General features: G+C 42.1%; 1 protein-coding gene across 1 annotated transcript in view; it reads right to left on the reverse strand.

The window, feature by feature from the left end:
- Positions 1-7,091: 7,091 nt before the first annotated feature.
- The window catches only part of gxylt2 (glucoside xylosyltransferase 2), a 65,799-nt gene continuing 49,041 nt past the window's right edge, over positions 7,092-23,849 (reverse strand). Inside the window, exon 7 of the mRNA XM_068051502.1 lies at positions 7,092-22,057. Within this exon, the coding sequence (XP_067907603.1) occupies positions 21,893-22,057 (165 nt within the window). The 3' untranslated portion in view covers positions 7,092-21,892. The remainder of the gene's footprint in view (positions 22,058-23,849) is intronic.

Genomic DNA, 23,849 nt, shown 5'->3' on the forward strand with positions numbered 1-23,849 from the left:
GGGCGGCCCTTCTGCTTGGAGTGCTGCAGCTTCTTTGGTTTGAGTCTAACCTTGCTGCACACTAGGGAGTGGTCAGTGTCGCAGTCTGCACTGTGGAAGCTGCGTGTGATTTGAACGCTGTTTAAAGAGGCTCGCCTTGTGACGATGAGGTCCAGCTAGTGCCAATGACATGATCTTGGGTGCCTCCAAGAAACCCGGTGACAGGGTTTAGTATGAAAGAACGAATTGGTGATGCAGAGGTTATGATAGGTACACATCTCAAGCAGTCTCTGTCCATTCTTATTCATCCTTCCAATGCCATAGCGCCCAAGGCAGGAGGGCCATGAGACATGGTCGGCCCCAACCCTGGCATTAAAGTCCCCCAGCAGGAACAGATGTTCAGTATTGGGGATGCTACTAATGATATTATGGAGTTCTTCATAGAACATTCATTTATATCATACTTTTAATGTAATAAAATGTCCCAGGGCACTTCACATGCGCATTATCAAGCAAAGTATGAAATCAAACCACAACGGGAGATATTAAACATATGACCAACAGCTTTGTCAAAGAGATGTTTTTATTTTTATTTATTTAATTCGCGATATAGCACTGAAACAGACCCTTCATCCCACCGAGTCTGTGCTGACCAACAACCACCCATTTATACTAATCCTACATTAATCCCATATTCCCTGCCACATCCCCACCATTCTCCTACCACCCACCTACACTAGGGGCAATTTACAATGACCAATTTACCTATCAACCTGCAAGGCTTTTGGCTGTTGGAGAAAACTGGAGCACCCGGCAGAAACCCACGCAATCACAGGGAGAACTTGCAAATCCGCATAGGCAGTACCCAGAACTGAACCCGGGTCGCTGGAGCTGTGAGGCTGCGGTGCTAGCCACTGTGCCGCCCAACCGCTGCGCCATTGTGCCGACCTTTTAAGGAATGTCTTATTGGATGAAAGTGAGATAGAAAGGTGGAAAGTTTTAAGGTGGGGAATTCAGAATATGGGGCCCAGGCAGCTGAAGCACAACCACCAATGGTGGAGTCATTAAAACCGTGGAGGGAAGAGGCCAGAAATAGATGAGTGCAGAAATCTCAGAGGGTTATGGTGCTAGAGGAGAAAACAGAGGTAAAAAGGGACGAGACCATGGAGGGATTTGAAAACAAGGATGAGAATTTTGAAATCAAGGCATTGCTTAACCAGGAGCCTGTGTAGGTCAGTGAGCACAGGGTGATGGGTGACTTGTGATTTTGTGCGAGTTGGGACACAGGTACCAGAGTTTTGGATACTCTCAAGAAGAACATGGGAGGCCGGCCAGGACTACATTAGAATATCAAGTCTACAGGTAACAAAGGCATGGATGAGGGTTTCAGCAGCTGATGAGCTGAGGCAGGGGTGGAGTTGGTGTTGGTCGATGTTACAAAGATGGAAATAGGCAGTCCTAGTGATGGCACAGATATGTGGTTGGAAGATCATCTCGTGGTCAAATATGACACCAAAGTTATGAACAGTCAGGAAATACTCAGCAGGTAAGGCAGCAACTGTGGAGAGAGAAACAGAGTTAACATTTCCGGTCAATAACCTTTCATCAGTTTTGTCAATGACTTCTGTCACTGACTAGCAGCATGCAGATGGAGAAGAGGCGGGGAGCAACAGGAGATCCTGGGGCATTCTGCAGGTGACAGTGCAGGAGAGTGAAAAGATGGGAGAGGGTGGGCTGGAACTGTGCAGTCAGACAACAGAGTCTCAGAAACAAACAATAGCAACAACATCTTGCATTTATATAGTGCCTTTAAAGTAGTAAAATGCTTCCGAGGAGCATTATCAAACAAAATTTGACACTGGGCAATGTAAGGAGATATTAGGACAGGTTATCAAAGGCTTGGTCATGGAGGGAGGTTTTAAGAAGCATCTTAAAGGAAGAGAGAGAGGAAGAAAGGCAAGAGGTTTAGGGAGGAAATTCCGGAGCGGAGGGCATAAGCAACTGAAGACACAGCCAACAACAGTGAAGAAACAAAAATCAGGGATGCACAAGAGGACAGAATTGGAGGAGCACAGAGTTCTCGAAAGGTTGTAGGTCTGGGGGAGGTTATAGAGATAGCAAAAGACTTAAAAACAAGGATGAGAATTTAAAAATTGATGTGTTACTGGACTGGGAACCAATATAGGTTAGAGCGCACAGAGGCGATGGATGAACAGGAACCGATGCAGGTTAAGGTACGGGCAGCAGAGTTTTGGATGAGCTAAAGTTTACTGAGGTGGCAAGATGGGAGGCTGGCTAGGAGAACATTGGAACAGTCGGGTTTAGAGGTAATAAAGCCAGAGATGAGGGTTTCAACAGCAGATGAGCTGAAGCCGGAGCGGAGACAGGAGCTGGAAGTACACCATCTTGGTGATGGAGAGGATATGGGGTCGGATGCTTAGCTCAGGCTCAATTAGCACGCCAAGGTCACAAACAGTCTGTTTCAGCTGCAGACAGTAAGCCAGGGAGAGAGCATCTACAACATCCCAGCAGTTTTTTTTTTTCATCACCTCTTCAGATCTTTATTTATGTTGAGACATTATTTAATACTTTACAATAAAACATTATTCGATACTTCTAAGAAAGATATAAATCCTTATACACAATATTTTCAGTCAATCTGCAATTATCGCTGTTAGTTATGACCTCAAAAAAAAAATCCAGAAGGGATCAGTATTAAATGTTGATCAAATAAGAATTTATCCTCCATTCTCACACCACAGGAGGGGTAGTTTGTACTTTCCTTTACTCCAACATTTTTAGTCCAAAAGAAAATTGAGTGAGGCTGGACAAATATACTAAGCTCAGTTTTACTTCAGTTAAACAAAATGAAGATTTGGATACAAACTACATACTTGTTTCCATCAAATACTATGTGCTGCATTCTCCTGCCGCCATTGGTACTTTAATACCTCCGTTTTACTTCTCCTGACACCTCAGCCTGTGCTGCACAGAAACTCCTATGCTCCAAACAATGCTACTCCTCTACTTCCCAAACTGCAATAGGTTTTGTTATTTAACTAGAATTACTACTTGTGCTCCTGTGAGTTGAAGAATATAGTTTCTCTCTTACTTCTCTCTTTCTTCTCGGCTCTCAGTTTGTTGATATTCCTCTCTCTCTTCTCTTCTGCTTCCCTCTCTTTAAATCATTTTTTATTTTCCTTCTGCCCTCTTATACTCTTCACTTTGCTTTCAGGTGGGGCCACTAGAGGTTGCAGGCTGCATTTGTGATTGGGTTTGTGAAGAAATTGTAGTCCATGTTGGTTTCCTTCTCATTAGCCCCAGCCCCCAATCACTTGTGCTTCTTCCACCCTGTCACTCCCATTGTGTCCCCTTATCCCCTCACCCTCCCTCAACCCTCTCATTCCCATCACTATGCCAAGGTCTTCCCCTTGGAACTGCTCACTCAATTCCTATATCCTACCTTTTCCTTAATCTGTTGTCACTCACTTCACCCTTAACCCTCCATCTACTTCTGCTCTCTCTCCGCAAAGTTAAGTGGAGAGAGATGAGACACACATCCCCACTCTCAATTTTTGTCCTTCACCTTTTCTTCCTACCTGTTTGATTCAATGGGGTAGATCTTGACTTTGTGTGATATTGTTGAATCACAGAATCATAGAATGGTTACAGCACTGAAGGAGGCCATTTGGCCTGTTGAGTCCATGCCAGCTCTCTGCAAGAATTCTGATGAAGAGTCACTGACCTGACACGTTAACTCTGCTTCTCTCTCCACAGATGCTACCAGACCTGCTGAATATTTCCAGCATTTCTTGTTTTTATTTCTACAAGAGCAGTTTAGCTAGTTCCACTCCCTGCCCTTTCCCCATGGCCCTGCAATTATTTTCTCTTCAGGTGCTTATCAAATTTCCTTCTAAAAGGAATTGAATCTGCCTTTATCACACTCTCAGGAAGTCCATTCCAGATCTGAACAACTCATGGTTAGGAGAGGTGAGATAGAGAGAAGAACATCAACATGCAGAGAGCAGAGATAGGTAAGAAAGAGACTATATTCTTTAGTTTACAGGAGAACAAATAGTAATTCTAGTTAAATAGCAAAATCTATTACAGTTTGTCAAGTAGAGGAGTAGCATTGTTTAGAGCATAGGAGTTTCTCTGCAGTTATAGAGCCTTGGTGAGACTGCACCTGGAGTATTGTGTGCAGTTTTGGTCTCCTTCCCTAAGGAAAGATGTACTTGCCATTGAGGGAATGCAACAAAGGTTCACCAAACTAATTCGTGGGATGGAGGGATTGTCCTGTGAGGAAAGATTAAATAGACTGTGTCTTTATTCTCTGGAGTTTAGAAGTAAGAGAAGTGATCTCATTGAAACATGCAAAATTCTTACAGAGCTCGACAGGGTAGATGCAGGAAGCTTGTTTCCTCTGGCTGGGGAGTCTAGAACCAGGGAACACAGTCTCAGAATAAGGGGCAGGCCATTTAAGCCTGAGATGAGGAGGAATTTCTTCACTCAGAGGGTGCTGAATGTTTGGAATTCTCTGCTCCAGAAGGCTGTGGAGGCTCAGTCGTTGATTATATTCAAGACTGAGATTGATAGATTTCTACATATTAAAAACATCAAGGGATACGGGGATAGTGAAGTAGAGGATCAGCCATGATCTCATTGAATGCGGAGCAGGCTTGAAGGGCTGAATGGCCTACCCCTGCACCTATTTCTTATGTTATTATGTAGCACAGGCTGAGGCGTCGGGAGAAGTAAAACTGAGACACCAATTGTGGCAGGAGAATGCAGCCCATAGTATTTGGTGGAAACAACCAAACAAAAGTTTTTCCTTATGTTGCCTTTGGTTCTTTTGCCAATCTTAAATTGGTGTCCTCTGCTTCTCGACAAGTCCACCAATGGGAACAATTTCTCTCTGTCTGCTCTTTCTAGACCCCTTATGATTTTGAACGCCTCTAACAAATCTCCTCTCAACCTTCTCTTCTCTCAGAAGAACAACCCCAGCTTCTCCAATCTATCCATGTAATTGATGTCCCTCATCCCTGGAACTATTCTTGTAAATCTTTTCTGCACCCTCTAAAACTTCACATCCTTCCTAAAGTGCGGTGCCCAGAATTGGCAATACTATAGTCGAGGCTGAAACAGTGTTTTATAAAGGTTCGCCATAACTTCCTTGCTCTTGTACTCTATGCCTTTAATAATAAAGCCCAGGATCCTGTCTGCCTTTTTAACGACATTCTCAACTTGCCTGCCACCTTCAACAGTTTGTACACATATGCCCCAGGTCTCTTTGCTCCTGCACCCCCTTTAGAATTGCACCCTTTAGCTTATATTACCTCTCTTCATTCTTCCTACCAAAATATATCACTTCACAAGTCTCTGCATTAAATTTCATTCTGCCATGTGTCCACCGATTCCACCAGCCCACATCTTCTTGAAGTCTATCACTATCCTCCTCACAGTACACAATACTTCCAAGTCTTGTGCATATTTTGAAATTGTGCCCCAAGTCTAAGTCATTAATATATATCAAGAAAAACAATGGTCTGAGTACTGACCCCTGGGGAACACAACTGTATACCTTCCTCCAGTCCAAAAAACAACCATTCACCACTACTGTCTGTTCCCTGTCACTCAGCCAATTCTGTAATCCTGCTGCCACTGTCCCTTTAATTCCCTGGACTTCAACATTGCTGGCAGGCCTGTTATGTGGCACTTTTTCAAACGCCTTTTGGAAGCCCATGTTCCCCGCACATCAACCACATTACCCTCATCAACCCTCTGTTTCCTCATCAAAAACTCAGTCAAGTTGCCTTTAACAAATCTGTACTGGCTTTCCTTAATTAATCCACATTTGTCCAAGTGACTGTTAATTTTGTCCTGGAGCATCGTTTCTAAAGGCTTTCCCACCACTGAAGTTAAACTGATTGGCCTGTAGTTGCTGGCTTTATCCTTGCACCCTTATTTGAACAAGGTTATAACATTTGCAATTCACCAGTCCATTGGCACCACCCCTTGTATCCAAGAAGCACTGGAAGATTATAGCCAGTACCTCCACAATTTCCACCTATACTTCCTTCAGCATCCTCAAATGCATCCCATCTGGTCTTGATGACTTATTAACTTTGAGGACAGCCAGCCTTTCTAATACCTCCTCTTTATCAGTTTTTAGCCCATCCAGTATCTTGGCTATCTCCTCGTTTACTCTGACTCTGGCAGTATCATCTTCCTTGGTAAAGACAGATGCAAAATACTCATTTCGTACTTCAGCCATGTCCTCTGCCTCCATGCATATTCAGATCCCCTTTTTGGCCCCTAATTGCCCCCACCCCTCCTCTTACTACCTTTTAACTATTTATATGCTTGTAGAAGGCTTTTGGATTCCCTTTTATGTTAACTGCAAATCTCTTTTTCTACTCTCTTCACCTCCTCTCTAAACTTTCTATATTCAACCTGGTTCTCACTTGAATTATCAACCTGACATCTGTCATACGCACCCCCTCCCACCCACTTTTCTGATTAATCTTACTCTGTGTCTTGTTCCTCATCCAGGGAGCTCTGATTTTATTTGCCATACCTTTGCTTCTCATGGGAATGTACCCGAACCATCTCCACTTTAAAGGCAACCCATTGTTCTGTTACAATTTTGCCTGCCAATCTTTTATTCCAATTTACCCAGGGCAGGTCCATTCTCAACACACTAAAATTGGCCCTCCTCCAAACAAGTATTTTTACACTAGATTGTGAAACAGATGACAGCATTATGAATTGGCAGTCCCTTTTACATCTTTCCCGACTTTTATTTCCATTGATGTCAATGGTTTCCAATTGCGCCTCTGTGAAGCACCTTGAGATATTTTTTCTACATTACAGGCACATTACAAAAGCACGTTGTTGTTAAATAATATAGGTTGAGGGTTTAACTCTCTCAGTTTATTAAGCTGTTAGTCTTTTTTTTTCTTCGGGCCTTCACATCCCTGGACTATGGTGAAGATAAACCCCTCTACAGCACTGAAATAATCAGTCTGTAAAGTACATACTTTACGAGGCAGCTTCACATGTGCTGATGAATCATGAGAAATGTGAATCGGAACAAATTCAAATTGAAAACCTTTTGGGTATGGAATTACTTGCTCCTTTAAAATAAATGTGTATGTGAAGAGGTATAAATATTTTTGCACCACTATGCTTATCTCATCATGTCTTCCTCTGCTCTAATGACTGGTGTTTTATAAATGGCAATGACTGCAGCCCAGTAACAAGTAACAATCACACTGTAATTCAATCAAATGTGAAAATTGTATTAGATGCTCACACAGCTGATGAAAAATGGGACTTACCAATTTACAGATAAATGCATTATACAAACACACATCCCAAATGGGATACTTAACTGGATTTAAGTTTGACTATGGGCCACTTAAGGACCTATGACAACACTTTTATCAAATTTCCATGAAAAGTCACACAACAATGGGATCCAAAAATAGTAAATTAGGTCCTGGTTGCAACATATACAAAACAGCAGCCGTCTTCTAATGGTGACTGTCGGACTCTCTGAAAGTTACAACAATGAGAAGATTCTTTTTACATTACTCCGAAATCTCCTATGACTGTACCCATTATTAGGCCGAGGAAATGCTAGGTCCTTTAGATGTGCTTGTCATAACAGGTTGAGAGAGGTTATGGGGGACAAATCTGGAATAATAGACACTGCTGATAAACCATTTGACATTGATTTCAATGCTCTTCGAGTGTAAGGGTTACTAACTGAAGGATACTATTCTAAGTGATTCATTTTAAAACGAAAGCCCAGAAATTACTGTTGGGCATATGAGCAATTGGTTTGAACACTCTATTTATCGATTAGTATGATATTCCTTTTTACACTTTATTAACAGCTGTTATGCTTTTAAAAATGTATGGATTAATGGGGATATTCACATAAAACAGAGGAGTATCACTGGTGGCAGAGCTATCAGTTGCCTCACCTTTCCCTATGGAACTTCTTCCCTAAAACTCTTCACCTCTCTCAAGCTTTAAAAACATACCTTTTCAACCAAGCGTCTGGTCACTGCTCACAATTTCTCCTTTCTTGGCTTGATGTCTGTTTCCCATTCTTATATTGATTTATGAATCTCCATGGGCCTTTTCAGTGTTAAAGATACTTAATAAATGCAGGTTAGGGTGTCATCCTTGGCTTAGTTAATAGCACTCACACCTCTAAATCAGAATGTTGTGGGTTGAAGTCACATTCCAGAGACTAGAGCACAAAATCTAAACTGGAATTCCAGTGCAGTACTGAGGGAGTGCTGCACTCAGATGTGCTGATTTTGGATGAAACGTTCAACCTAGGCTCTGTCAACCTTCTCAGGTGGATGTAAAAGATCCCATTTCAATACTTTTCAACGAAAAGCAGAGGAGTGCTCTCCAGTGACCCGAATAATACTTTTCCCTCAACCAACATCACTAAAACAGATTATTTGGTCATCATCACATTGCTGTTTGTGCGGAACATAGGAGCACGAGTAGGCCATTCAGCCCATCGAGCCTGTTCCACCATTCAATACGATCAGGGCTGATCATCCACTTCAATGCCTTTTTCCCACACTATCCCCATATTCCTTTATGTCATTGGTATTTAGAAATCTGTCAATCTCAACTTTAAACATACTCAATGGCTGAGCTTCCACAGCCCTCTGGGGTAAAGAATTCCAAAGATTCACAACCCTCTGAGTAAAGAAATTTCTCCCCCTTATTTTGAAATTGTGTCCCATGGTTCGAGATTCCCCAACCAGGGGAAACATCTTAGCTGCATCTACCCAGTCTATTCCTTTAAGTATTTTGTAGGTTTCAATTAGATCATCTCTCATTCTTGGAAACTCGAGAGAATACAGACCCAGTTTCCCCAATCTCTCTTCATAGGACAGTCCTACCAACCTGGGAACAAGTCTGATGAACCTTCATTGCACTTCCTCTATGGCAATAATATCCTTCCTAAGGTAAGGGGACCAAAACTGCACACAGTACTCCAGGTACAGTCTAACCAAGGTTCTATACAATTGAAGCAAGACTTCATTACTCCTGTATTCAAATCCTCTTGCAATAAAAGCTAACATACCATTAGCCTTCCTAATTGCTTGCTGCACCTGCTTGTTAGCTTTCAGTGACTTATCGACGACACCCAGATCCTTTTGTACATCTACACTTTCTAATCTCTGACAATCTAAGAAATACTCTGCACATCTATTCCTCCTACCAAAGAGGATAACCTCACATTTTTCCACATTATATTTCATCTGCCACGTTCTTGCCCACTCACCAACTCTGTCCAAATCCCTTTGAAGCCACTTTGTATCTTCTTCACAACACACATTCCCACCTAGTTTCATGCCATCTGCAAACTTGGAAATATTACATTTGGTCACCACATCCAAATCATTGATATATATTGTGAACAGCTGGGGCCCAAATACTGATCCTTGTGGTACCCCACCAGTCACACCTGCCAATGTGAGAATGACCCATTTATTCCTACTCTCTGTTTTCTGCCTGTTAACCAATTCTTAATCCGTGCCAGCATATAATCTCTATCCTATGTGCTTTAATTTTGCTAACCAACCTCCTACGGAGGACTTTATCAAAAGCCTTCTGAAAATCCAAGTATACTACGTTCAATGACTCTGCTTTTATCAATTCTGTTAGTAACATCCTCAAAAACTCCAACAGGTTCATCAAACATGATTTCTCATTCAAAAATCCATGTTGACTATGCCCAATTAGATCATTATTATCCAAGTGTCCTTGACCTGCAAGAGAGGGAAGTGTGAGAGTGTGGTGCAATGTGTTTGGGTGATGTGGCTTTGCTGTGTACAATTTGGCTGTTGTGTTTCCTACATGACAACAGTAACTACACTTGAAAAATATTTAATTGGCTGTAAAGTGCTTTGGGACATCCTGAGCTTGTGAAAGATGCTATATCTTTCTTTACAACCTTTTTTCCCCCTTAATTTTTACCAGCATTTGTTCAAACAACAATTTATCTTCTGAATCGCTGCATCATGGATCCAGCCACCATGAGTGTGGTGCAGGCTTGATGGGTCAGCTGGTATTTTCCTGCCCATCAATTTTGAATGTTCGTATGAAGGAACAGGAAACTAAAACAGTCACTGTAACCACTTACTAAGAGTAAACTCCACAATACAAGTAAAAGAATGTACAATGTTCACAATACTAGCTCATTGCAAAACCTGAAGAACTAAGCCCCAAATAATTTATTCAGACATTAAGAATATGATTGGCATTTCCAATAATACCTAGAAATACACAATGTTGCCAAGTGCACTTTTCATAGAAGCAGTAATTACAAATACCTTTCATAATATATGCGTAAAAGGTGAGCACTTCTTCAATGGGGCCAGATACTCAATCTTTGCACAGATGGTTGTACAAACATTGAACCAATTTACCAATCCCTATACATACATTTGTAAAGTTACATTTCATGTTTTCAAAACATTTTTTTAATGTTCCAGAAATCCTGTCATGAAGTACCTACTAAATCCATTCACAACTCTCTTCCAACTCCCCAGCAGAAAACAGCGGACCCTTTGGTCCAGTTCTCCAGAACTGACAAACCTATCTCAAACAGAACTGCCATGAAATTCGATAAGGCCTAAAAAACAGGTGTGGGGATCACAACGTGCAATTAACAGTCAGACATTCCTTCTGATGCAGGTAGGACACAAACTTCATGCCGTCAGCTCATTGCCATGATTGTAGTGTGTAACCAGCACTGTTGAGTAGCTCCATGTCTGAGCACAGGGTGCAAAATCATGACAAACTAGCACCACTTAAAGCTCGTTTGCACTATTTAAAGCCAGCTTGTACCACTTAAAGGGGAGGTGCATTTTGACTGGAGCAGGTGCTGGAAGTTGCTGGGAACGAGTGTCTGAGCAGGAAGAACACTTGAAATTGTGTAACAGGGCAGAAAGCATGCTAGAAGATTCTGTGACGCAGCACTGGAGGCCTTGGCGCAGGCAGTGGACAGGAGGAGAGAGAACCTCAATCCTCTGGAGGCACAGGAGGCCCGGCAGACAGATACTGCAAAGGCAGTGGGACAGATAGCTGTCATGCTCAATGCCAGCAGTGTAGCCTGAAGCACCTGGATGCAGTGCCACAAAAAGTTCAGTGATCTCACATGAGTGGTCGAGTTGAGTGAATGCATCTTCAAATGCCATATCTTTGCAACTGAACCACTCCCCAGACCCCTCATGATTTTGAACACCTCTATCAAATCACCTCTCAGCCTCCTCTTCTCCAAGGAAAACATAGGAACAGGAGTAGGCCATTCAGTCTCTCGAGCCTGTCCCACCATTCAATGAGATCATGGCTGATCTGCGGTCTAACTCTATATACCTGCCTTTGGCCCATATCCCTTAATATCTTTGCTTAACAAAAATCTATCGATCTCAGATTTAAAATTAACAACTGTTCTAGCTTCAACTGCTGTTTGTGGGAGAGTTCCAAACCTTATATAAGTTCAACATAACTTCCTTGCTCTTGTACTTTATGCCCCTATTAATAAAGCCCAGGATACTGTATGCTTTATTAACCGCTCTCTGAACCTGTCCTGCCACCTTCAATGACTTATGCACATATATACCCAGGTTCCTCTGCTGCTGTCCCCTCTTTAGAATTGTACCCTTTATTTTATATTCTCCCCATGTCCTTCCTACCAAAATGAATCACTTCACATTTCTCTGCATGAACTTCATCTGTCACGTATCCGCCCATTCCACAAACTTGTCTATGTCCTTTTGCAGTTTGACACTATCGCCCTCACAGTTCACAATGCTTCCAAGAAAATTTAAATTGTAATTAATTCTTTTTTTTATTCTTTCATGGAATGTGAGCATCACTGACAAGGCCAGCATTTGTTACCTATTATATTTTTTTTCTATTCTGTTTTGTGGGAAGCGTCACTGACTTTGCCAGCATTTATTGCCCATCCCTAATTGCCCTTGAACTGAGTGGCTTGCTAGGCTAATTCAGAGAGCATTTTAAGAGTCAACCACATTACTGTGGGTCTGGAGTCACATGTAGGCAGAATTCCTTCCCTAAAGGAAGGACATTAGTGAACTACATGGGTTTTTACAACAATCAGCAAAGTCACCTTTAGACTAGCTTTTAATTCCACCATCTGCTGTGATAGGATTCAAACCCATGTCCCCAGGCAATTAGCCTGGCTTTCTGGATTACTAGTCTAGTGACATTACCACTACACCACCGCCTCCCCAATGGGTTTTTACAACAATCGACGATAGTTTCATGGCACCATACCGAAACTAGCTTTCAATTCCATATTTTTAAAAAATTAATTAACTTTATTAAGTAATTGAATTTAAATCCTACCAGCTGCCATGGTGGGATTTGAACCCATGTCCCCAGGCAATTAGACTGGCCTTCTGGATTACTAGCCGAAAGACATTACTACGATACCACTACCTCCCACTGTGATGGTCAGTAATGAAGGGAAGGGAGGGTGTGGGACTGTTGAACAGGAAATTGGGGTTGTGCTCACTGGTACTGCAGTCGGATGAGCTGATGATGGACAGCTCGGCTGGAAAGGTTATGTGTTGATTGCCTCCTCTCTTCCTCCTCAGCTGCTTGCCATACACCAGTATCAATGGCTGTGCCCTCATGATGACGAGGTTGTGCAAGACTTTTTTCTATTCTTTATGGGGTGTGGGTGTCGCTGACTAGGCCAGCATTTGTTGCACATCCCTAATTGCCCTTGAAAAGGTTCTGGTGAGCTGCCTTCTTGAACCACGGCACTCCATGTGGGGTAGGTACACCCACAGTGCTATTAGAAAGGGAGTTGCAGGTTTTAGATCCAGCGACAGTTAAGGAACAGTGATATAATTCCAAGTCAGTGTGGTGTGTGGCTTGGAGGGGAACTTGCAGAGGTGGTGTTCCCATGCATTTGCTGCCTTTGTCCTTCTATGTGGTAGAGGTCACAGGTTTGGAAGTTGCTGCCAAAGGAGGCAGCAGACCACGACACAAGCTCTGCTGAGTACTCCAGAGCTCCTTCGAAGTGGTCCAGGCAGCGGAAGCATTGCTTACGTACCTCAATGGTCTGCTCGATGCTATTTTGTGTGGTAGCATGGCTCTCATTATATGCATGCTCCCCTGTCTGTGGGCAGCACAATGGAGTCATGAACCAGGTGGTCAACAAATAGCCCTTGTTACCCAGTAGCCATTCGCTGGTTTCTTATGGAGGCTCAAATATCGATAGGTTAATGGACTAGCACAGAATAAAGGTATCAAGGCTGCTTCCAGGATATCGGACACTGACCTGAATGATGCACTAAGGTCTCACACAAGCTGGACACTGAGGGAGTGGAAGCTTTAGCAGTTGTGATTCATTTCCGAATTTACACCCAGTACCTACAAAGCAACATGCATGCAGCCAATATTATCTTACTCCATGGGAAAGCCACATGCTCACTCGACCTGCTCTCTTTGTATATAGTGTCAGTGACCGCCGCCGCCGCACCCCCCGCTCCTCCCCGAAGGAAAATGGCACAAGGGCGGGAATTTGCTGGCAACTTGGTATGCCACACACTGAATCCAATTTTCGGGCCTTCTTGCCTCCGAGCCCGTGTGACAGGAATCATAAATTCTGCCCAATGTTTCAGGTTAATGACCTTCCTTCAGAATGCGGGTTTCTCCGATCTTTTGCCCTCATCTTAAAAACATCTTGTGAGAAGCAGGCCCCACCCACAAAACTGGCCGTGCCCCCAGGCACATTAATCACCTATGGGAGTTTCTACTAATGGCACTTATTTGCAGGCCTTCAAGGATTAAAAAATTAAGCTTTAACTTTAGGGTGCAAAGACACCAATAGGTATGTTTTGTAAGGTTTTAAATTTTGAGTTAAATTTACTGACCACCTGTATAGGTTTAATACCCCAATCAAACTAGAAATTGTTTAGTATATATAAACAAAAGTCATTTTCAGTAATTTAAAATCGGGTAACTCACAGATGGTGGATTGACATGTGATTTAAAATGTTTATTTTTTGTAGTAAATCCATTTTCAGCTGTATCAATCAAGCTTTTCCTAATTATCTCTCAAATATTATCAAGAAATATTTTAAAGTAAACAATATTTTTGAAAATTACATTTTAAAACATTGCCCGATTGCACTGGTTCAGGGCAGATTTTACATTCGGCAATATGCAAAGGAATTTGAGCAAAATCGCAGAGAAAGAAAATTACTTTTCAAAATGGGCATAATTTGCACTGGAATCGCCAACTGGACACACACCAGAGAGACGACCCCATTTTATTCAAACATTTCTATTCACAAAATATTGCCTTTTATTCAAAACATGTTTAAGTATTGGGAATTATGTGTCACATTACAAAAAAATAATTTGTACCTGAAATACAACTGCTCTGAGAACCAATTCATGGTTATGGTAGAAATCTTTGGAAGAGTATTAATTTTTTGTTTTCTTTTGGTACTACCTACATCATGCATTGAGCAATAGACCCAAAAAATGATCATCTTCATGGATACCATAGGATGATTCTAATGATCTGGAATGATATTGCCAGCTTCACATACCTTACTGTTTTCTGTAAAGTGCTGATATTCAAGTATTGCAACAATTTGAGCATATTACATAATTTTAAAAGTATATACTAAAAGTCAAAGACATAAAACCTCACTTTCAAAAAAGCAAGATATTCTGCAATACATCCAAGATCCCCAACAGGTCAAAAACTGTTCTCCAAACATGGTCCCTGTTATGTTTGTTTGGTATGTTGCCACCTTATTTAGTCTCGCCAGAGAGATTCTTAGTCTGTAGTAGTTAAACATTAATCTTTATTTCCTTGTAACTACTGACACTCCTCACTAGCCTGTCTGATTCCGCCAAAAGCCATGCTGCATCTATTCTCGAGTCTCTCACATGTGATCTCTTACATCATCATGGTAGGAGTTATTTTTTACACTCTCTCAAGATTAACACTTTCAGTTCTTCATACTACATCTCCCACCACCCCCCCCCCCCCCGCCCAAGTCTTTATCCAAATATATATTTAAATACATTTACTTTATTTTTATTTACATACTACCCCATCTCCCTCCAAGACTCTGACTTCATAGATTGAATCTATCAGGAGGCTTCACAATTCTCCCTGATCTTGTTGTCGTCAGATGCACCGCAGCCTCACAGCTCCAGGGACCCGGGTTCGATTCCTGGTACTGCCTGTGTGGAGTTTGCAAGTTCTCCCGGTGTCTGCGTGGGTTTTCTCCGGGTGCTCCGGTTTCCTCCCACAAGCCAAAAGACTTACAGGTTGATAGGTAAATTGGCCATTATAAATTGTCACTAGTATAGGTAGGTGGTCAGGAAATATAGGAACAGGTGGGGATGTTTGGTAGGAATATGGGATTAGTGTAGGATTAGTATAAATGGGTGGTTGATGTTCGACACAGACTCGGTGGGCCGAAGGGCCTGTTTCAGTGCTGTATCTCTAATCTAATCTAATGCGGAAGATTGGTAGTCTTTCTCTGAACTCGTCTCTTGACTTGGATGGCCTTCGTTGAGGTTTGTAGTATTCGGTGCTTTCTGAATTTCCGGTTCAACATCTGATTCGTCCAAATGTATGACCAATTGACGTCTTTGATGTAAAGGAATAAAATTTCTATTTGTTCTTATAGTACCTTCTGAAGTTCTTAGTTCATAAGATCGCTGTTGATTCTCTTCTTTCTGGAGAATTACACCTTCTGTTTTGGTCTCGTACCCATACCTTCTGCCCTTCTGACAATGTCAGTAGGTTTCAGGTACGGTATTTCCTGTTATAATTATATGCTTGTTTCTTTAGGTAAGACTTTGTCTTGTACTCAGTGATAATCCTTGCTTTGTAACTCTGGAAGTAATTTCATGGGTAGAATTTGAAGTTGCGTTTGGAGTTTTTTTGCCCCATTAAGAGTTCGGATGGTGCTAATCTGAATAGTGGAATAGTAGTGCTAATTGGAAATCTTGATTTTTCTTCAACATAGCTTTAATGGTTCTGACTGTTCGCTCAGCTTCTCCATTTGGTTGTGGATACCTAGGAAAACCTGTTAGATAAACAAATGTACATTTTCCGCAAAGTGCGTGAAGTAATCATTTGCAAATTGCGGTTCATTATCAGATACTATCTGGTCAGGTATACCATGTGTTGCGAAAACCTCTTGGAAAACTCTGATGTCTATTTCAGTTGTTGTGTACATCTGTTCAAACCCGATCCATCTTGAGAAGTAATCAATTATAATTAGATAGGATCTTCCATCAAAGATGAATAAATGCATCACCTCCGTTCCCATGGTCTAGTTGGAAATTGGGTTGAAACCAGAGGTTCTCTCTGATCCTGTCTGTGAACTGCACATACATCACAATTCAGAATCAGTTCTTCGATATCCTTCGAGATTCTTGGCCACCACATGGACGCCTGAGCCCATGCTTTACATTTAGTTATGCCCATATGACCCTGGTGTATTTTCACAGAATCGTTATAGCGCAGAAGGAGGCCATTCAGCCCATCATGTCCGCACTGGCTCTCAAAGAGTAATTACCTCAATCCCATTCCCCTAGCTTTTCCCCATAATCCTGCAAATTCTTCCTTTTCATATAACTGTATAATTCCCTTTTGAATGCTTCAATTGAACCTGCCTCCACCACTTTCTCAGGCAGCGCATTCCTGACCTTAACCACTCGCTGCGTGAAAAAGTTTTTCCTTGTGTCACTTTTGCTTCTCCCCATTTGTTTATTTATTTTTTATCAGGAAAAGCAAGGGTCCCAACACTGATCCCTGGGGAACTCCACTACAATCCTTCCTCCAGCCCGAAAAGCATCCATTAATCACTACTCTTTGTTTCCTGTCACTCAGCCATTTTCGTATCCATGTTGCTACTGTCCCTTTTATTCCATGAGCTGCAAGTTTGCTCACAAGTCTGTTGTGTGGCACTGTATCAAACGCCTTTTGAAAGTCTATGTACAATACATCAACAGCATTGCCCTCATCAACTCTCTGTTACCTCCTCAAAAGATCTAGCAAGTTAATTAAACATAATTTTCCCTTAAGAAATCCATGCTGGCTTTCCTTAATAAACTTGCATTTGTCGTTGTGACTGTTGATTTTGTCTGAATTATTTTTTTCTACAAGTTTCCCACCACTGAAGTTAAACTGTCTGGCCTGTAGTTGCTGGGTTTATCTTTACACCCTTTTTTGAACAACGGACTAGTTTGAAATTCTCCACACCTCTGGCATCCCCCCCCCCACCCCTAGTCTAAGGAAGACTGAAAAATTATGGCCAGTGTCTCGCGATTTCCACCCTCACCTCCCTCAGTATCCTTGGATGCATCTCATCTGGTCCTAGTGCTTTATCCACTAAGTTCAGACAGCCTATCTAATACTTCCTCTATCAATTTTAAACCCCTCTAGTGTCTGACTTCCCTCTTCTTTCAACATTGCCTGGGTTGCATCTTCTTCCTTGATAAAGACAGATGCAAAGTATTCATTTAATACCTATGCTATGTCCTCTGCCTCCATGTGTAAATCCCCTTTCTGGTCTCTAATCGCCCCCACTCCTCCTTTTACTATTTATATGCCTATAGAAAACTTTGAGATTTCTTTTAATGCTAGCTGCCAGTCTCTTTTCCGGCTCTCTCTCGACTTCTCTTATTTGCTTTTTCACTTCCCCTCTGGACCTTCTATATTTAGCCAGTTCTCAATAGTATTTTCTACCTGGTATGTCATAAGCACACTTTTTCTTCTTTATCTGGGTTTGTTTGCTCTACTTTTCCCCTTTGAGGGAACATACCTTGACTGTGCCCGAACTCTCTCTTCTTTGAAGATAGTCCATTGTTCATCTACCGGTTTTTGACTCCAATTTATTTGCCCCAGCTCCATTCTTACCCCATTGAAGTTGCCCTTCCCCCAGTTAATTATTCTTACCGCAGATTGCTGTTTGTCCTTTTCCATAGTCAGCCTAAACCTTATGATACAATATGATCACTATCCCCGAAATGCTCTCCTACTAATAACTGATCCACTTGGCCCACCTCATTCCCAAGAACCAGGTCCAGCAGTGCCTCCTTTCTTGTTGGACTTGCAACATATTGTAGAAAATTTTCCTGAACACACTGTGGGAACTCTTGCCCTTCACACTATTATTATCCCAGTCTATGTTTGGATAATTGAAGTCCCCCATTATAACTACCTTATAATTTTTGCACCTCTCTGTAATTTCCTTGCAAATTTGTTCCTCCACGTCCTTCCCACTAGCTGGTGGCCGATAGACAGCGCCGGGCAATGTAACTGCACCTTTTTTGTTCCTTCGCTCTAGCCAAATTGATTCTGACCTCTACCCCTCTGGGACATTCTTTTTCTCCAGCACTGCAATGCTCTCCTTATCCAGGAATATTTAACACCCTCCAAGCTATCTACTCTGAATGACTCTGGAATCATCAGTCTCTTGTCACATACCAGCAAATTATCCACTATGGTAAAGTGTCTTCTATGCTCGGAGAAGATTTTCATCCTCTTACCATTGGGACTCTGTTGTGGCCAACCTTGCTCGCAATTTTGGCAGATATAGAATGAATCTTCATCTTGCCTCTGCGCCTGACGAATTTGTTGGACTTGCTTCTTTGAGTTCTCTGTCCGTGTAGCACTCCTGTAGGAACTTGCTGCATTTCCCTTTCTCACTCAGGTAGTCTTTGGGCAGCATGGCATGCTGTGCTGTGCGGGTTCTCTTTCCCATTGGGCGGGCTGTCTGGCTGAGTCTGGACTCTTTGCAGTTCTCCGGTCGGGGTAGGGGGCTCTCCCTCTGTCCTGGCTCAGTCTCCCTAGACCAGAAAACTAGACTAATAACTGAAATGGGCGGCTGTCTTACGCGGAAACATTGCACAGGCTAGGCTTGTATCCGCTGGAATTAAGAAGAGTAAGAGGCGGCTTGATTGAAACATAAGATCCTGAGGGGCCTTGACTGGGTAGATGTCGAAAGGATGTTTCCACTTGTGGGAGAATCTAAACTAGGGGTCACTGTTTAAAAATAAGAGTCACCCATTTAAGACAGAGATGAGGAGAAATTTTTTCTGAGGGTCATGAGTCTTTGGAATTTGCTTCCACCGCTTTTAGAGGAAGAGGAGTCTTGGAATATTTTTAAGGCAGAGGTCGATAGATTCTTGATAAGCAAGGGGGTGGAAGGTTATCGGGGGTAGGTGGAAACGTGGAGTAATCACTTCAGCGATGAACCTATTGAATGGCAGAGCAGGCTCGAAGGGCCGAGTGGCCTACTCCTGCTCCTAATTCATGTGTTCATATGTATGTTTGGTATGTAATAATATCAGGAATTCCTCCTGAAAGTGATTCCTGGATTCTTGTTGTTGAACAACTTCTTTCTCTTTTAGATGAAGGTCAGTACAAGCTCTTGTACTTAAGAGTGAGAACTCCTGATTTCTGAGGACAGTGTTTCTAATATATGCCTTCCCTTGTACTGAAGTGTTGCCTGTAACTTCCCCTTTACTTCACGTTCAACCGCTCCTGGGCCATGTAACTGAGTTTCTGTCAGTTGCAGGAAGTGTGTGGATAACCACAGCTCATAAAATTACTTTAAGCCCTTCAAATCCCTTGAATGTGATTCCTTGACTGTCGGCACTTTAACTCATCCGCTCGATGTTATAATTTGCAGGCAACCATACTTCTGTTCTGTGGAGTAGCCTGTCTTTCACCACAGCGCCGGAGCTTTACTCAGCCTCTTCTCGAGATCTGCAGTTTTTTGGTGCTTTTCTCCAGGTCAGACCTTTTCAGCTAGTTGCTTCAAATTTTTCTTCTGGGTGTAGGATGGCAAGAACTTATGTTGTTCTCGATCCCAGCGCTGCCATCATGTTATATGTTGGTTCGGTATACTGCAACGTTATTTAGCCTAGCAAGAGAGATTCTTTGTCTGTAGTAGATAAACAATAATCTTTATTTCGTTATTACTATTTACACTCCACACTAGCCTGTGTGACTCCTCCAAAAGCCATACTGCATCTATTCTCGAGTCTCTCTCATATGTGATCTCACATCATTATAGTTGGAGGTGTTCTTTACACTATCTCAAGATTAACCCTTTCAGACCCTTATACTACAGTCCCTTCAGTTTTAGATTATTTTAAAAGGAAAGAATGTCTGCAAACCTTTAGTTGGTCTGGTGGATTCAAGCTTTTTAACAGCACAGTGGTTAGCACCGCAGCCTCACAGCTCCAGCGATCCGGGTTCAATTCTGGGTACTGCCTGTGTGGAGTTTGCAAGTTCTCCCTCTGTCTGCGTGGGTTTCCTCCGGGTGCTCCGGTTTCCTCCCACATGCCAAAGACTTGCAGGTTGATAGGTAAATTGGCCATTATAAATTGCCCCTAGTATAGGTAGGTGGTAGGGAAATATAGGGATAGGTGGGGATGTGGTAGGAATATGGAATTAGTGTAGGATTAGTATAAATGGGTGGTTGATGGTTGGCACAGACTCGGTGGGCCGAAGGGCCTGTTTCAGTGCTGTATCTCTAAACTAAACTACGTGAACCAGGTTCAGGACACAATATTATCACTCAAGCTCCTACTCCTAAGCTGATTTGCTCACAGAAACTAAACTGATGTATTAAGACGAGAGTCACAATAGCAAAATGACCCTGTTGACTTATACCGTTGCTGATCAGTATCTGGATAATTGTAGTCAATATTTTCATTTCTAGAGTAAAGGAAAATTCCTATTTGTGTAAAGGTTCATTTTCAACTCAATATTTTTGGTACCACATAACCCTCCCTTCCCCACCCCCTTGCAATTTTCTACCTCTCCTTAAAAGTGCCAACTCATGCTGGGGTACAATTCTATGGTACCTCCACTATCTGAACATTTTCTGTCAGTAGGCTATTTAACCACAGTGGCTATTAGCAGTCCAGTTCTAATCCAACATCCATGCATGTGGATTTCCAGTCGGATCAGGAGAACCCGATTTGCTTTTCCTTCCCTTGAAAAGGCACAAGGGCACTGAGGCCAACTGTGGCCCCCACTGGCACACCAGCTAACCTCAGCACAGACCAGGAATCAAACCTGCAACCTTCTGCTCTGTATAGCTTAGATTTTCCTCAGGTACCACCTTTACCTATGACATGATAGGGGAGCTGCTCAGAGAATATTCAGTCGTGCTGATAAGTACCTCACAGCATCTGCCCCATGGAATGTTTTTGCAGTACAAAGAGCACTGGTTTGAATACCAACAACTTATTTGATAAAGAACTTAAGCATATTATGAGTTCTCAAACAGATTTTAAATACCCATTGTTGGTTTCTACAAGGGGTAAAAGGGGAAACAAAAGTACAAACCTACCACATTCAATGCCCACACAGTCGACAACACTCACTATTTCTTCAACCTCAGAATCCTCCTTGGTGTCCAGAGGATTCATGCATTTAACAACTACAGCCTAAAATGGTGCTGGATACCATCACCCACACAACAGGTGTTCAAAACCGTAAATGCCAGCCTGATGTTTTGATGCACTTGGCTGGATTCATTATATACTTCCTGGCTTCACAGTTAACCAAATGTATAGAATGATATAAGGGTGCATCACAAGCCAAGTGACATGTGCAACCTCGCATCTGGACACCAATGACAGGACAGCTCTTCTGCATGATTAAAAAGTGCATCACGGGTCAAAAGTAGAAATCATGTGGGGCTTTTGCTGTATAAAACTTGTACAATAATAGAACAGAAACAAAAATCCAGGCAAAATAAAACTGGAAAATACAAATCTAAGAATTCCCTTTGAGTTACCGTGCAGGGAACACAAAAATATCTTCCACTTTCAGTTGTTATCCTACATGAATGACACGTAGCTCATACGCTTTTCTCATGGCTTGTTCAATCTGTTTAAGGAACACTTGTGGAAGTCTCCCACATAAAGTGTGTACAGTTTTCAAAAAGCTGTTTTGGAGTGGGAAATATAGAGAATGAAACAAATTTTCTTCAAAGGGAAACTGAAAGACAAAAAAAAAAGGTTTTGATCAACTTTTTTGCTTTAATGTAAATTTGAATAGTTCCAGAACAGCACTACACATTTATCAATGGAACTGTACATCATTTTACATCATACATGAGGAAGGCCAACACATCAGCATCACAGTGCATTGGCTTCCTAATTTTGACCACCTGTCTTCTGCAAACTTAGTTAATTGTTCAGTTGTTTTTTTTTCAGAAACAGAAATTGAACATTCTGACATGAAAGGAGCATGACGACAATATCCTCATTCTTGTGAAAAGACAAACAAGAAATATACCATGATTGTTCTTTCACGCACGAATGCCATACTGACAACACAATATTAATTATGCACCTTTGACTGCTCTTGTGCACAGTGTGTAATGCTGACAGTTAAGCGATAGCTCCAACTGTCAAGTGCTCTGAATTATTCATTTTCAGCAGAATTTGTGAGTATCAACATCACATAATCGAAACAATGAACTGAAGTCAAATGCTTGTATGGTCACAATAGTAAGCAGTGCATTTTTTTCACAAAAAATACAGAGAAACCTTGGGCTCCGAAACATCCAGCAATCCCATTTTCTCTCTATCCATTAAGTACAATAGAAGGAGCAAATGAGAAAGATTATATTTGTTTCTAACATTAATGATGTGCTCTTCTCAGTTTTTCACCATATAATTTCCAATAGCGACCAGAGGTTGAGTCACAGTAAAACAGTAATGGAAAGCAAAATACTGCAGATGCTGGAAATCAGAAATAAAAACAGAAAATGCTGGAAATACTAAGCAGCCCACTTCTACCTCCTTCCCAAGATCCATATGTTCCCCTTCCTTCCCCATTTCAAAGGCACCATTCTCTTCTCAGCACCCTGGTCCACTTCTCAGTTATCCACAACAACCCCTCCCCTTCACACAGCATCTTTCCATGCAAGTGCAGGAGATGCACACCTGCCCTTTTACATCCTCTCTTCTCACCATCCAAGGCCCCAAACAATGTCAGGTGAAACAGGGATTTACTTGTACTTTTCAATTTTGTATACTGCTGCTCACAGTGTGGTCTCCTCTACACTGGGGAGACCAAACGCAGATTGGATGACCACTTTGCGGAACACCCCTGTTCAGTTTGCAAGTCTGATCCAGTCATCTGTCATTTTAATTCTCTACCTTGCTCCACTCCTCAGCCTCCTGCAGCATTCCGAAGAAGCTCAACGAAACTCGAGAAACAGCACCTCATTGTTTGACTGGGAAGTTTGCAGCATTCTGCACTCACTGAGTTCAACAATTTTAGAATACAACCACTGCCTCATTTTTGTTTCCTTTTTCTTTGCTGGATTTGGTTTTTCTCTCGTTTCTCTCTTTTTGTGTTGCTTTCAGACAGCAGCTGTTCATGATTCTGCCATTCACACCTTCTCTAGGCACATCTTCTGTTTCTTTACTTGTCCCATTATCACACCCTTTAACCTTGCACCATAAAACCTTTTGTCATTTAATCTCTCCGGTCTTCCATCTCATCACAGACCTTCCCTTTTGTTCTTTTTCCCACTCTCCCCCTTTCAATTGCTTAAAACCTATTACATTTCTAAATGTTCCCAGTTCTGATGAAAGGTCATCGACTTGCACCATTCTCTCTCCACAGATGATGCCTGACCTGTATCTTCTGCAACACACTGTTCCATACCTCTAGCACGCCCAACTACCGTTCCCCATTCCATGGAGGTGTGAGAGATTCAATACCTGCCCTGTTAGCTCCTCCCTCCTCACCATCCAAGGCCCCAAACTCTCCTTCC

This window comes from Heterodontus francisci, chromosome 19 (genome assembly GCF_036365525.1).
Source record: "Heterodontus francisci isolate sHetFra1 chromosome 19, sHetFra1.hap1, whole genome shotgun sequence".
NCBI lineage: Eukaryota > Metazoa > Chordata > Chondrichthyes > Heterodontiformes > Heterodontidae > Heterodontus > Heterodontus francisci.